At 49.8% G+C, this 11,312-nt stretch overlaps 7 protein-coding genes across 7 annotated transcripts; 5 read left to right on the top strand and 2 right to left on the bottom strand.

Annotated features, from left to right (window-relative positions):
• Window positions 1–26: 26 nt before the first annotated feature.
• On the bottom strand, window positions 27–554 carry COCSADRAFT_59569 (uncharacterized protein; the record flags this gene model as incomplete). Its single annotated transcript, XM_007696223.1, has 1 exon — window positions 27–554. A coding segment is annotated over one exon (528 nt), but the record flags the coding sequence as incomplete, so codon positions are not given.
• Window positions 555–697: 143 nt separating this feature from the next.
• On the top strand, window positions 698–2,906 carry COCSADRAFT_32678 (glycosyltransferase family 58 protein). The gene is made up of 5 exons (XM_007696171.1): window positions 698–1,039; window positions 1,207–1,451; window positions 1,539–1,817; window positions 1,885–2,622; window positions 2,681–2,906. Exons 1-4 carry the CDS (start codon window positions 919–921, stop codon window positions 2,500–2,502), a joined length of 1,263 nt encoding a protein of 420 aa, XP_007694361.1. The 5' UTR covers window positions 698–918; the 3' UTR covers window positions 2,503–2,622; window positions 2,681–2,906.
• Window positions 2,907–3,857: 951 nt separating this feature from the next.
• On the top strand, window positions 3,858–5,538 carry COCSADRAFT_166974 (uncharacterized protein; the record flags this gene model as incomplete). The annotated part of the gene is made up of 4 exons (XM_007696997.1): window positions 3,858–4,224; window positions 4,303–4,531; window positions 4,578–5,070; window positions 5,125–5,538. The coding sequence occupies 4 exons, from the start codon at window positions 3,858–3,860 to the stop codon at window positions 5,536–5,538; spliced, it is 1,503 nt and encodes a 500-aa protein (XP_007695187.1).
• A 313-nt stretch (window positions 5,539–5,851) lies between these two features.
• COCSADRAFT_32675 (uncharacterized protein) lies at window positions 5,852–6,811 on the top strand. Its single transcript, XM_007696170.1, has one exon. It carries the CDS (start codon window positions 5,902–5,904, stop codon window positions 6,559–6,561), a length of 660 nt encoding a protein of 219 aa, XP_007694360.1. The 5' UTR covers window positions 5,852–5,901; the 3' UTR covers window positions 6,562–6,811.
• Window positions 6,812–7,372: 561 nt separating this feature from the next.
• Window positions 7,373–8,161, top strand: COCSADRAFT_22194 (uncharacterized protein; the record flags this gene model as incomplete). The annotated part of the gene is made up of 1 exon (XM_007695903.1): window positions 7,373–8,161. The coding sequence occupies one exon, from the start codon at window positions 7,373–7,375 to the stop codon at window positions 8,159–8,161; it is 789 nt and encodes a 262-aa protein (XP_007694093.1).
• Window positions 8,162–8,647: 486 nt separating this feature from the next.
• On the bottom strand, window positions 8,648–10,758 carry COCSADRAFT_156169 (uncharacterized protein; the record flags this gene model as incomplete). Its single annotated transcript, XM_007696996.1, has 2 exons — window positions 8,648–8,664; window positions 8,718–10,758. The coding sequence occupies 2 exons, from the start codon at window positions 10,756–10,758 to the stop codon at window positions 8,648–8,650; spliced, it is 2,058 nt and encodes a 685-aa protein (XP_007695186.1).
• Window positions 10,759–11,110: 352 nt separating this feature from the next.
• On the top strand, window positions 11,111–11,308 carry COCSADRAFT_62543 (uncharacterized protein; the record flags this gene model as incomplete). The annotated part of the gene is made up of 1 exon (XM_007696227.1): window positions 11,111–11,308. A coding segment is annotated over one exon (198 nt), but the record flags the coding sequence as incomplete, so codon positions are not given.
• Between the last annotated feature and the right edge of the window lie 4 nt (window positions 11,309–11,312).

Here is an 11,312-nt window from a genome sequence, read left to right as displayed (position 1 = left end):
CTTTTCAATTTGGACTTGAGAGCAGCTTTAGAAAAGATTCTGACTGAGCGGGACTGTACTCCAATCATAAAGCCCTTCTCATCCATATTATATATATGTCGCGGCTCTACTTTATATTGATCGATTTTTTGGCGTAGAAGCTCGAAGTAGAGCTGATATTTCTTTTCTGAATCAGCTCGGCGCCGGCTACGATCGATTGGCGTGGTGCGCTTGAGTATAACGAGATGCGAGTTACGATGAACAAAGCGATCAACCCAGTGATATCCGAGCTGCTTCTGAGCTAGCTGCGACGCGATATTTCGAATGATACTCCGTGTGGGTGCTAGGCCTCGCTTAGTGAGTCTATCGATATAGTCGATAAGCTCAGCTTCATGTTGTGGGTGGACTGCCTGCTGGTTTTGTGCAGCTGCTTGTCTGGAGCGAGAAATACCTCGGTGGCGGCGGCTCAGCGTTCCTGGGTCAACACCATATTTTTTTGCAATTTGAGAATACACAAGTTTTTCATTAGGCTTCAAAGCGTTAATAGCAGCAAGCGCAGCGTCAATTGATTGCATTGTGGTCACGTTATGGGTGGTTGAAGTGGATGGAATAATTGGTGTTGGAGGACGTAATCCGGCGTTGGCCCGTCCGCGGCGTTGGCCCGTCCGGCACCTCTAGGTCCAACCCACCATGAGCCCCAAAACAGCCCTACTTGCATCCCCCACATACCTACCATAGCAAGCCTTAACATCGGACCATCGGACGAAGTCGCACGACAATATTCCCACATGAAACACATGTCGCGCCGAAAGATGCACGCTTGAAACTTCAAAAGAGTCCCTCGTATCCACGTGACACACGCGACGCGTTCCTATAACACCAATCCCTCACCCCTGCCCCTCTTACCATCCCGAAAAAATAAAAAAGTTACAACACAACATGTCGCTTCTCGCCCGCGCCAAAGATCTGGCACTGAATCCAGACCACACACGATGGATAACACCCCTCCTCCTCGTCGCCGACGCAGCCCTCAGCGGCGTGATAATCGAGAAAATACCGTGTTCGTTCTTACCCTTACCCCCGTTTACACACGTGGCCTCGACATTCCCTATGCCCACTCCCCCTTCTTATAGCAAAGAGAAGAAGAGAAAAAAACCCTGCTACTATCACCACATTAAACTATTTTTATTCTTCCAACAAGCAAAAACTAATTTTGAGAATGAATAGACACAGAAATAGACTGGTCAACCTACATGCAGCAAATCGCCATCTACCTCAAAGGCGAGCGCGACTACAAGCTTATCTCCGGGTCTACGGGCCCACTGGTGTATCCTGGTGCGCATGTATGGATCTACAAGCATCTGTACAAGTGGACGGATGAAGGGAGGAATATTGCGCTTGCGCAGTATATTTTTGCGGTGGTGTATTTGATGACCCTTGCGCTTGTGATGCAGTGTTACCGAAAGGCTAGAGTGAGTTTTACCCTTCTTTTTCTTTACCAACTGATACTCTCTATCAGGGGTTGGGGAGGTTAAATTCCAGTATTAACTGTGATATAGGTACCACCATATATTTTCCCGCTACTCATCTTGTCAAAGCGGCTACATAGCATTTTTATGCTGCGGTGCTTCAATGATTGCTTTGCTGCGCTGTTCTTCTGGTTGGCGGTTTACTGCTATCAACGCGACCAGTGGCATTTGGGAAGCGCGTTGTATAGCACGGGGCTGAATGTCAAGATGAGTCTGCTTTTACCATTGCCGGCAATGGGTATGTTGATGGTGATGAAGTTGGGTGGGAGAGAGGCACTGACCCAGGCTATGATTATTGGACAGGTCTCGGTACGTATAATTTCCCTTCTCCAAATATACATAGACAGGAATCGTTTCAATACTAATCATTTAAAAGGTTCTATGGGGCTACCCATTCAGGAAACGCGCTCCCAGCTACTTTGCTCGTGCCTTTGAACTCAGCCGTGCCTTTCTCTACAAATGGACCGTAAACTGGCGCTTTGTCCCGGAGTCTACTTTCCTATCCTGGCCTTTCGCCCTTAGTCTGCTTGGCCTGCATATCGTTCTTCTGCTCTGGTTTGCACGAACCCGCTGGATCAAACCGTCCAAGCGCAACGTCCGGGAATTCCTCAAGCTCTGCCTTCCCGTCCTTGAGCCTAGAGACCAGGACACTATGTCCAGTAAAATCACGCCAGACTTTGTCATGACGGGTATGTTGACTGCGATGACGATTGGTCTCCTTTGCGCAAGAAGCCTGCATTACCAGTTCTATGCATATATTGCATGGTCGACGCCTTTCTTGCTGTGGAAAGCAGGGTTCAATCCAGTTGCTGTGTATGCGCTATGGGGTGCGCAAGAGTGGGCGTGGAATGTGTATCCGAGCACTCCGGCAAGTTCGGCGACAGTAGTAGGAGTTCTGGCGGTCACGGTCGCGGGTGTGTGGTGGGGGACAAGGAAGGAGTACGAAGGCGTTACAAAGGGCATCATCGAAGAGGACCACCCACACAAGGAGTGAAGCATTCTGTAGGAGAAAGCTCACTCCTCATCCGAGTCTGTAGGCGGCATCTTGCCAACGGTAGATTCTTCCTCGTCGCTGTCCTCGACGTATGTGGATTTCTTGGCGAACTCCTTGGGCCTGTAACATCATGTCAGCATCCTGTACACATAGCAACCTATGATACCCATGTTCATACCAGTAGCTCATCTTCCTCCACGCCTTCTCGTCCCGGACTATGTTGACAATCTCCCCGTCCAGCTTATTATCCCTATCCGCCAGCGCAGATGTGTCCACCACTACGTAGCTACCCCGCTTTATCCATACCGTTGACCGGAACTTGGGCTCGAGCTCTGCGAGAACAGGCTTCCCATCTGGAAGCTCGGCGGAGTAGAGATTCTTCCCTTCGGCCTTGGTGATGCGCGCGATGAAGTGATTGGGAGGAAGCTCGTCAGGCGGCGTAATGGTGCTGTCTATCGTAGCGAGAACCTTACGCTTGGGTGGCGGCATCCTGTAGAAATAATTATATCGATTGTGTACAGAAAAGTGCGATGTGTGGAAAAATGAACAAAGACCATACGTCAGAATCTCTCTGTTGTTGTTTCTCCAATGGAGGGGTCGCCAAATTTCGCAAAAAGGGAAATTTTGGCCGATCCGCCCAACCCCCACCTACCCACCGCCCGCAGCGCAAACCCCAGCCGCGCCCGCCTGCATTACCCTAAATCTCGCACTCTGATCACCGTTTAGGTAACGCTACCTTTTTATGCATGCCTCGGTCCAGATCTTTCTATCTTTTTTTAAAACAATTCTGGAACTTCCAAAGTGCGGATACGTTGCTCGATTCGAAAGGGATCTCCAATGTCTACACCAGCGGTGAAACGGCATGTGACTCTGCTGACCGTTCAACGCGACATTGACGAACGTGGTTGGACATTCATACTATAGTGCAAGTACGATATGATTGCCCTACGGCAGTTGATAGGTGTTTTGGACGCGGCCCGGCTCTTGTTCATACTGGCACCCCGCACGGGTTAATCTACGCGGAATTTATCAGCAATCGTGTGCGTGGGTGCGTCTTTTAGATCCTTAGCACGTTGTTGAGTAACTCTCTGTACACTTCCGCTTTGAGCATTTTTTGACATTCCTTGCATTAGGGCGCTCCCGCCAGACTACTATGATATGACTCCACTGATCTTGGGGTACAATTGAGCTATAAGGGCGTTTGCAACTCCCCATCCCATTTCCCTTATCTCGCCTCCAGTCCTTTCAACCGAGACCGGCGCTACTTTGATTGGCTGCAATTTTAAGTAGTGTACTTTGCTTTCCTCTTCAACGGCCGTCGTGTGGCTTTCCAAACACGCAGAGATCTCGTCAAGATGTCGGCACCATTTCATAGCCTTTTTGATATTCAGCCTACCTCCCAAATCGCCAACCCGAAGCCTGCTTATAAGAAGAGTACGGACAAAGTACCGCACCATGTCGGCATTTTACCGGACGTTGAGCTTGATGACTATTCCGTAAAAGAATATGGCAATGGCCACCAACAGTCTGCCTCGAAGCAATCATCGCAGAATGGGGCTGCGACTCCAAAGACACTTACTGAGCTGGAGAATAGCCGGCCTGCAACACCGACCCATGATGATGGGTTCGCTCGTGAGCGGACTTGGAACGCTGATCCCATGACCAAATGGAGGATCTTGTGCTGCTGCTTGATCTACTTTTCCAATGGCATGAACGATGCAGGTATGTAAAAGAATATCTGCAGATCTACCAATGGCTGTTCAACACCCCTTTCCGTGATCCGGTCCTGAAAATTACCAGTTGTTGGTGCACTTATTCCGTACATGGAAAAGCACTACCACATCTCATACACAATAATGTCCCTAGTCTTCGTCGGCACTGCGGCTGGTTTTATCATCGCTGCTTTCTTCACCAACTCGGTCCTAGGGAAGTTCGGCAGAGCAAAAACACTAGTTATCTCAGAGACGATACAGCTCTCAGCTTATATCGTATTGGTCTGCACACCACCTTATCCGCTTGTGGTACTGTCGTAAGTAATAAATCCCGAACTACTGACAATGAACTAACGACAAAAGCTTCTTCATGTTGGGACTTGGCGCAGCTATTAACCTAGCACTGAACAATGTCTATTGCTCACACACGCATCCTCCAAGCGTCATTTTAGGCCTCGCACACGGCAGTTACGGTGTAGGCGGCATTATTGCGCCCATCATTGGAACAGCCATGGCCTCGAGCGGCATCCTTTGGTCCCGCTTCTACTTCATCGCCGTTGGCGTAAGAATCTGTTGCATAGTCTTCGCCGCCTGGGCTTTCTGGTCCTTCAAAGAAGACACCGAGGATAATCTTCTAGAAACCACCACTACCCAACAGACAGCCACAGAAGAAGCAACATCGAAGCTGAAAAACCTCAAACACGCCTTGAAGAACAAAGTCACTTTCTTCGGGGCATTGTTCATCTTCGCGTACCAGGGTGCCGAAGTCAGTATTTCGGGCTGGTTTATCTCATATCTGATTAATTATCGAAACGGTGACCCTCGCACAGTTGGTTACGTGACGGCTGGATTCTGGGTATGTTTATTTGCCATCTCACCGCGACATGTAGTATACTAACAATATTCCCAGGGCGGCATCACACTTGGACGCTTCGTTTTGACGCATGCAGCACCAAGGATTGGCGAAAAGAAATTTGTCGTCATCCTTACACTCGGCACAGTTGGCCTTCAGCTTCTGGCCTGGCTGACACCAAACTTGATCGGTAACGCGGTCGCTGTATGTCTTTTGGGTCTTTTGCTTGGTCCGATCTATCCTTGTGCTTCAACCATCTTCTCGCGTCTCATGCCTCGTAATATCCAGACGACTGCCATTGGCTTCATTGCTGGGGCAGGCAGCTCTGGTGGTGCCGTCGCTCCCTTCACGACTGGTATCCTTGCGCAAGCGTCAGGAACTTGGGTTCTGAATCCGGTATGTCTCGGTATGTATGGAGCCATGTTGGCTTGTTGGTTTGCGCTGCCTAGGGTGCGCAAGCGGACTGAGTAGATGGATCGGATATGCGACAAATTCTACGTCAGTGAATATCACTATCCGAAATGTTGATTCAGCATGCGCATCGAATATTGACGGTGCATATCAGCTCGGGGCGTTCCACAATTGATGGTTGTGAGCACTGCGACAGGTTATCAGAGGACCTATTAGCTCACCATGACATCATTCTTCAACACCGTCGGGACCCGTGGAACGCGCGTTGGATGTCCTAACCCAGCAGCAGTACTGATATATCAGTACTCTCAGGTAGAATGCAAATAGGACAGAAAATCACAAGCTCTTCGAACTTTTCATAAAACATACAAGCCTTTTATACTCCAAAGAATCACAACAAAAAAAGATCCTATTACCTACAAAATGTCAGCCGAACAAGCCCTCCAAATACTCAGCATATCCGCTGCCCTTATTGCCTCAGGCGGCATATCTGCCTTCTCCCTCTTCTCCATCCCCATGCTAAAGTCCCAACCCGCATCGCGCTCCCTCCCCATGGTTCGCTGGCTCTTCTCCCGCGGCTCCCACATCTTCCCCACCGCCGGCATCCTCTCGAGCTCCAGCTTCTTCCTCCTCACCTACCTCTCCCTGCCCCCCTCTACCCCACTCTCTTCCTTCCAATCCCTCTTCCGCGCCGCAGTCCACGGCCAACCAGCATACTTCCTCGCCGCCTCCGTGCTCTGCATTAGTATAGCGCCTATTACGAGTTTCCTGATGATACCAACGAATTTCACGTTAATCAGGATGAATGAGGAAATGGGTGGGACGCGGAGTCAGAAGTCGGCGGAGTGGAGGAGGGAGAAGGGAGGTGCAGCTAGGAGTGCGGATGCGTCGGTGGATGGGGAGGATGATGTTAACCAGTGGAAGGATTTGAGTCCGCCGCAGCAGAAGACGGGGAGGGAGAGTAGTGAGAAGGAGGATGCGGAGGTGAGGGCGCTGCTGGATAAGTTTGCGTGGTTGAATGCGTTGAGGGCTGTGGCGATTGGGGCGGGTGGTGTGGTTGGGTTGATGGGGGTGATGGCGTAGAGTACTTGTTCGATCTGGGGGTGTAAAGTGTATACGATGTTGTAGTGTGTTGATTGGTGGATGGATTTTGTAGGATTATTGTAGGGTTATTGTAGGATTTATGTATAGGTTGGGATTGTGGCATGGCTCGAGTATACGAGCCAAGAACATGGGATTATACGAGATGCGATTTGTACGACGAGCTACTAGTTTTCGTTCTCACTTGCTTGAGATATAAGGCTGATAGTTATTATTGATTACAATAAAACCAGACTTAACATTGCATCGCGATACTTGCTAGTACGATACTCTCCTCTCAGCTCACTTGCTGACTCCGCAACAAGGGTTGCACTTCGTCGACCCTACTACTACTCCTCTCCACATCTACCTCACTATAGAAAACATTCTAATCCAAAACAGATAACCCCGCCCTTATATACACTATCACCGTCTCCGCCACTTCAGCCGTATCCAAACAATTCCCAACTCCTCAATCACATTCCCGCCCCCATCCTGACGTGCTTGCCAAGCTAAATGGCGTTATCGCCCCATTGCGGAGTTACATATCTGACATCAGCAGGAATCCATGTTAAGCATCGTACCAATGCGGATGAAGGAAATTGGGTGCCTGAATAGAAAGTATAATTAAAAAACAAGACAGATAGATAAGATGCTGCATTCTTACCTTAGCCATGAATTTGCCAAGGATGATTGAGGTACAAGTAGTATCTCACTTACATACCCATTCCCTGTCTTACAAACTATACATCTTGCTTGTTTCCACCTGCGCATGTTTTTTTATTTGAGATACTGGGGAAGCATTTCAGCAAAAATGCACCGCGCCCTCACCCTCCCCGAAGTTCTCCTCTCTATAATCTCTTACCTACCCACCCGGGACCTCTTAACCTGCCATGCCGTCTCATCCGGATGGCGCCGCATCCTCATCGCAAACCTACCCGCTCGAATGCGTCCACTACCCGATACCCCCTCCTCTCCTCTCCTCCAAGAAACCACGCTTGTTCTACCAGATTCCATACGCAGCCTCGCCCGTTCACTCAACCTCCGTCCGAAAGAACTCGTCAATTGGATCGTCCAGCCAGAGGTCGAGACCGACCACCTGATCTGGCGGGATGCGACAACAGATGAGCTGCAGGAAGCGTTGGGACCGTATATGCATCCTTTGCTAGCGGCGCATGCGTATGATTTGACGGGTGGGGTAGAAAATGTAGCAAGGGGGCAGATGGGTCTTTCCATTGGAACGAGGATGGAGCTGGGAGAGTTTGAACGGATGCTTGAGATAAGGGATGATGAAGAGGAAGGGATGAAGTATTTGACGCAGCCAGTGACGAAGAAGGTGGAGGTGAGGTGTTTGGATGGAGCGGAGTGGAATGAAGAGTATATGAATGTACGCGCGATAGAGGGGGAGATGGAGTGGTTGAGAAAATGTGTGAGGGTTGAACGGGAAAGTGGGGTTAGAATGTGTGATGTTATTGATGAACTGAGGGGGGTTATTGAGGCTGATTGGATCGTGCAGCATGGATCCGGTAATGTGCTGCTGGATTGGCGCATGGGTGACAATCCCGAGAGGCATTCTTTCCATGCTTTTGACCGCACGGGGTGATTGATGGATGTAATTTCGTTGGGGCATGTACATTTGCTGCGATCTGCAGACGTCTACATGTTGCGGCGCAGGATGAAAAAGGATACGGACAGGTCCCGAAACCAAAGCACCAACAACGCTGAGGTGCCGCTTGGGTGAGGGGCTGATAGTAGTGAAGAGATGGAAGACAGGGGTTTTTCAGAAGAGAAAGGCAAGATGGAAAACAGGTAGTGACACGGTGTGAGAGGCACTGTCGAGATGGCAACCTACCCCAAAGATCTGACCAAGTCAAAGCAGAAATATGACCATCGGGGGAGGAAGCGAAAGGGGAAGGTAAAATGGACCATAACGATGATTGTTTCAATGTTTGTACAAAATATTACCGACCAGCATCCAGTGTTGGCTTCTTGAGAAAGTTTGATACAAGAAAGATTGATGCACTGACCCGATACCGTCTATCTATCTCTGATCTTGACTCTCAAAGACGACGAATAATGCGTACATGGCTTAAAAGTTCATCAAATCTAGCACACGTTAGTTCACAATCCTTCTTACAAATAAACAACATTTTACTCACCTCGTCCAAAAAGTGCTCTCTTGGTCCAGTCCATGGCAAGCAAAAACCTTGTTCGGAGACTGACGCTCTGGGCAAAGTATACTCCTCTCCAAAGGTAAACAGCCAAAAGGCCTCCACTCAACCCGTAGCCATTATAGTCGAAAATTGCGGCATTGCCAATATATGCCAAGGAACCCAGGTGCTTGTACTCGAACGCCTTGTACACTGCATCGTCCAAATCACCATAGTCGACATTGTTCAGAGCCATGCCTGGTGCAGCCTGGGCAATCTTGTTGAACTTGCGGCCAAGGTACTCGCCCTGTTGGTTAGCGCGCTGAGCGGTGGCGGGGAGAGAAGTGAGCTTCGAGTCGATTTGGAAAAGGAGCTCTCTAAGCTCGCCAAAGTCGAGAGTACCCGAATTGTCCTTGTCGTATTGCTCAAAGAGCTTGTCTAGACGGCGGAGATGGTTGGAAGCTTGAGGAAATCGCTGCTTGACACGCTTGGCAATGCCGCGCCAGTCTGAATAGGAAATGTGCAGACTTTCGGGGTCCTTGCCCTTCTCCCAGGCCGTGGTGCGGAGAAAGTTCACAATGTGATCCGAGACATTGTTTTGTACAGTTGCGCAGTCACCGATGGCATAGACATCTCCGAGGGGTGCTCCGTGGAGACGGAGATGTGTATCGGTTTCCAAAGCGTGTCTGTTGTTCTGACCATCGAGTTTAGCAGCAAGACGCTTGCAAAAGTCTGTTTGAGCTACACCAGTAGACCAAAGACAAAAGCCCATGGGAATTTCCTTGGTGACCAATTTGCCGTCTTCGTCTTTCTGTGAGAAGAGAATCCGGTCTGATTGAACCTCCTTGACGCGGGAGTTTGTGAGAATGTCGACCGAGTCATGCGCGAAGCGTTGCTCAGCATATTGAGATAGTGCTTCGTCGTAGGTATTGAGAATATGGCCACGCGACTGAATTACGTGAACAGAAATCTCATTGCGCAGAAGCTTTGGGTATAGCTTGCAAAGGTCCTCGTTAAGCATGTCAAAGAGCTCAGCCGCGAACTCTACACCAGTAGGTCCACCACCACAGACCACAAATGACAAGAGTCGCCGCCTCTCTTCGTCTGAAGTTGTCGGCAGACATGCGCTTTCGAGGTTCTTGACCACCTGATTGCGGATGATCCTGGCATCGCTGATATCCTTAAGGAAATGGCAATGTTCTAGGCCCTTGACACCATGTGAGTTGGACACGGATCCAACACCAATCACCAGCTTGTCATATGGAACGTAGAACCGTTGTTCCTTGCCTTGGTCGTCTACAGCTGAACACTCAACAAGCTTCTCTGAAAATTCGACGTCTTCGGCTTTCGCCTTGAGGAAATGTCCACGCACTCTCCTCACAATCCTTCGGACAGGCTCAACAAGCGACCGCAGTTCCAGTGTACCCACAGTTGCAGACGGGAGCATAGGCGTGAAAAGGAAAGTGTTCGACGGCGAAATTACTGTGACGTGATAATCATCCTCGTGCAGTTGCTTCAAAAGCGCGACGCTTCCCCACCCCGTGCCCAAAATAACCAGCTTGGGTTTGTGCTTGAGTTGTTTATTCTCAGGGCTTTCGTCATCGTCTACAAAGTGATTGGCAATCGGAAGGTTCTTTGGTCCTCCTCTGGGTGGATTCAGAGCAAGTTCTGATACGGGGAGGTCTTCGGTGATAGGGTCCTCATTGTAGGTGTAGGCATCGTAAACGAAGAAGCCGGCGACGAGAATGCCGCTCACGAGGACGAAGGAGCCGAGGGTTGCTATTGTCCTGTATGTATACCGCACCAATCGTGACCTTTCTGCTGGGTGTGTCCTCGTAGATTGGTTTCGTATGACGGTAGAGACGGGGTGTTGCTTGCTCAAGGGGGATAGCTGCAGAGTAGTGCGTTTGGACGCAGACACGGGGCTGCCATTGCTAAAGGAGGTGCGGAATTGGGAGGTTGGAGAGCGAGGAAATCTCCTACACAGAAGGGGAGCTCTAGAGGTGATGTTGTATCCGCGCGACAGCGATGTGGTGTGTCGTGGGAGCATTGCGGAGGATGCGAGTGGTAGCGAAGCAACCGGAAGCAGGAGTGGGAGTAGTGATTAGGGAGATTGCGGGCTGAACGCGCCCGAAAGGTATGTCGGCAATTGGACCACAATTGCAAAATTAACGCAGTGATATCATATGGAAGGAGCAGCAAGTGCACTCTGGATATGTCACAGTTGCGTAGAGACAAGTAAAAAAGGATGCTGGGAAGCGCGGAAATGTTTGTCGGATACCAGGTTACGTCACCATCAATAGAGGTGCCGGACGGGCCAACGCCGCGGACGGGCCAACGCCGGATTACGTCCTCCAACACCAATTATTCCATCCACTTCAACCACCCATAACGTGACCACAATGCAATCAATTGACGCTGCGCTTGCTGCTATTAACGCTTTGAAGCCTAATGAAAAACTTGTGTATTCTCAAATTGCAAAAAAATATGGTGTTGACCCAGGAACGCTGAGCCGCCGCCACCGAGGTATTTCTCGCTCCAGACAAGCAGCTGCACAAAACCAGCAGGCAGTCCACCCACAACATGAAGCTGAGCTTATCGACT

Source organism: Bipolaris sorokiniana (genome assembly GCF_000338995.1).
Source record: "Bipolaris sorokiniana ND90Pr unplaced genomic scaffold COCSAscaffold_1, whole genome shotgun sequence".
NCBI lineage: Eukaryota > Fungi > Ascomycota > Dothideomycetes > Pleosporales > Pleosporaceae > Bipolaris > Bipolaris sorokiniana.
Note: the sequence above shows the minus strand (reverse complement) of the source record. Positions and strands in the feature narration are given on the sequence as shown.

Coding starts and splice junctions, on each gene's coding strand:
- COCSADRAFT_32678 (XM_007696171.1), top strand. CDS start 919: ATGTCGCTTCTCGCCCGCGCCAAAGATCTGGCACTGAATCCAGACCAC. Junction 1,040..1,206: donor GATAATCGAGAAAATACCGT/GTTCGTTCTTAC, acceptor GAGAATGAATAG/ACACAGAAATAGACTGGTCA. Junction 1,818..1,884: donor TGATTATTGGACAGGTCTCG/GTACGTATAATT, acceptor ATCATTTAAAAG/GTTCTATGGGGCTACCCATT.
- COCSADRAFT_32675 (XM_007696170.1), top strand. CDS start 5,902: ATGTCAGCCGAACAAGCCCTCCAAATACTCAGCATATCCGCTGCCCTT.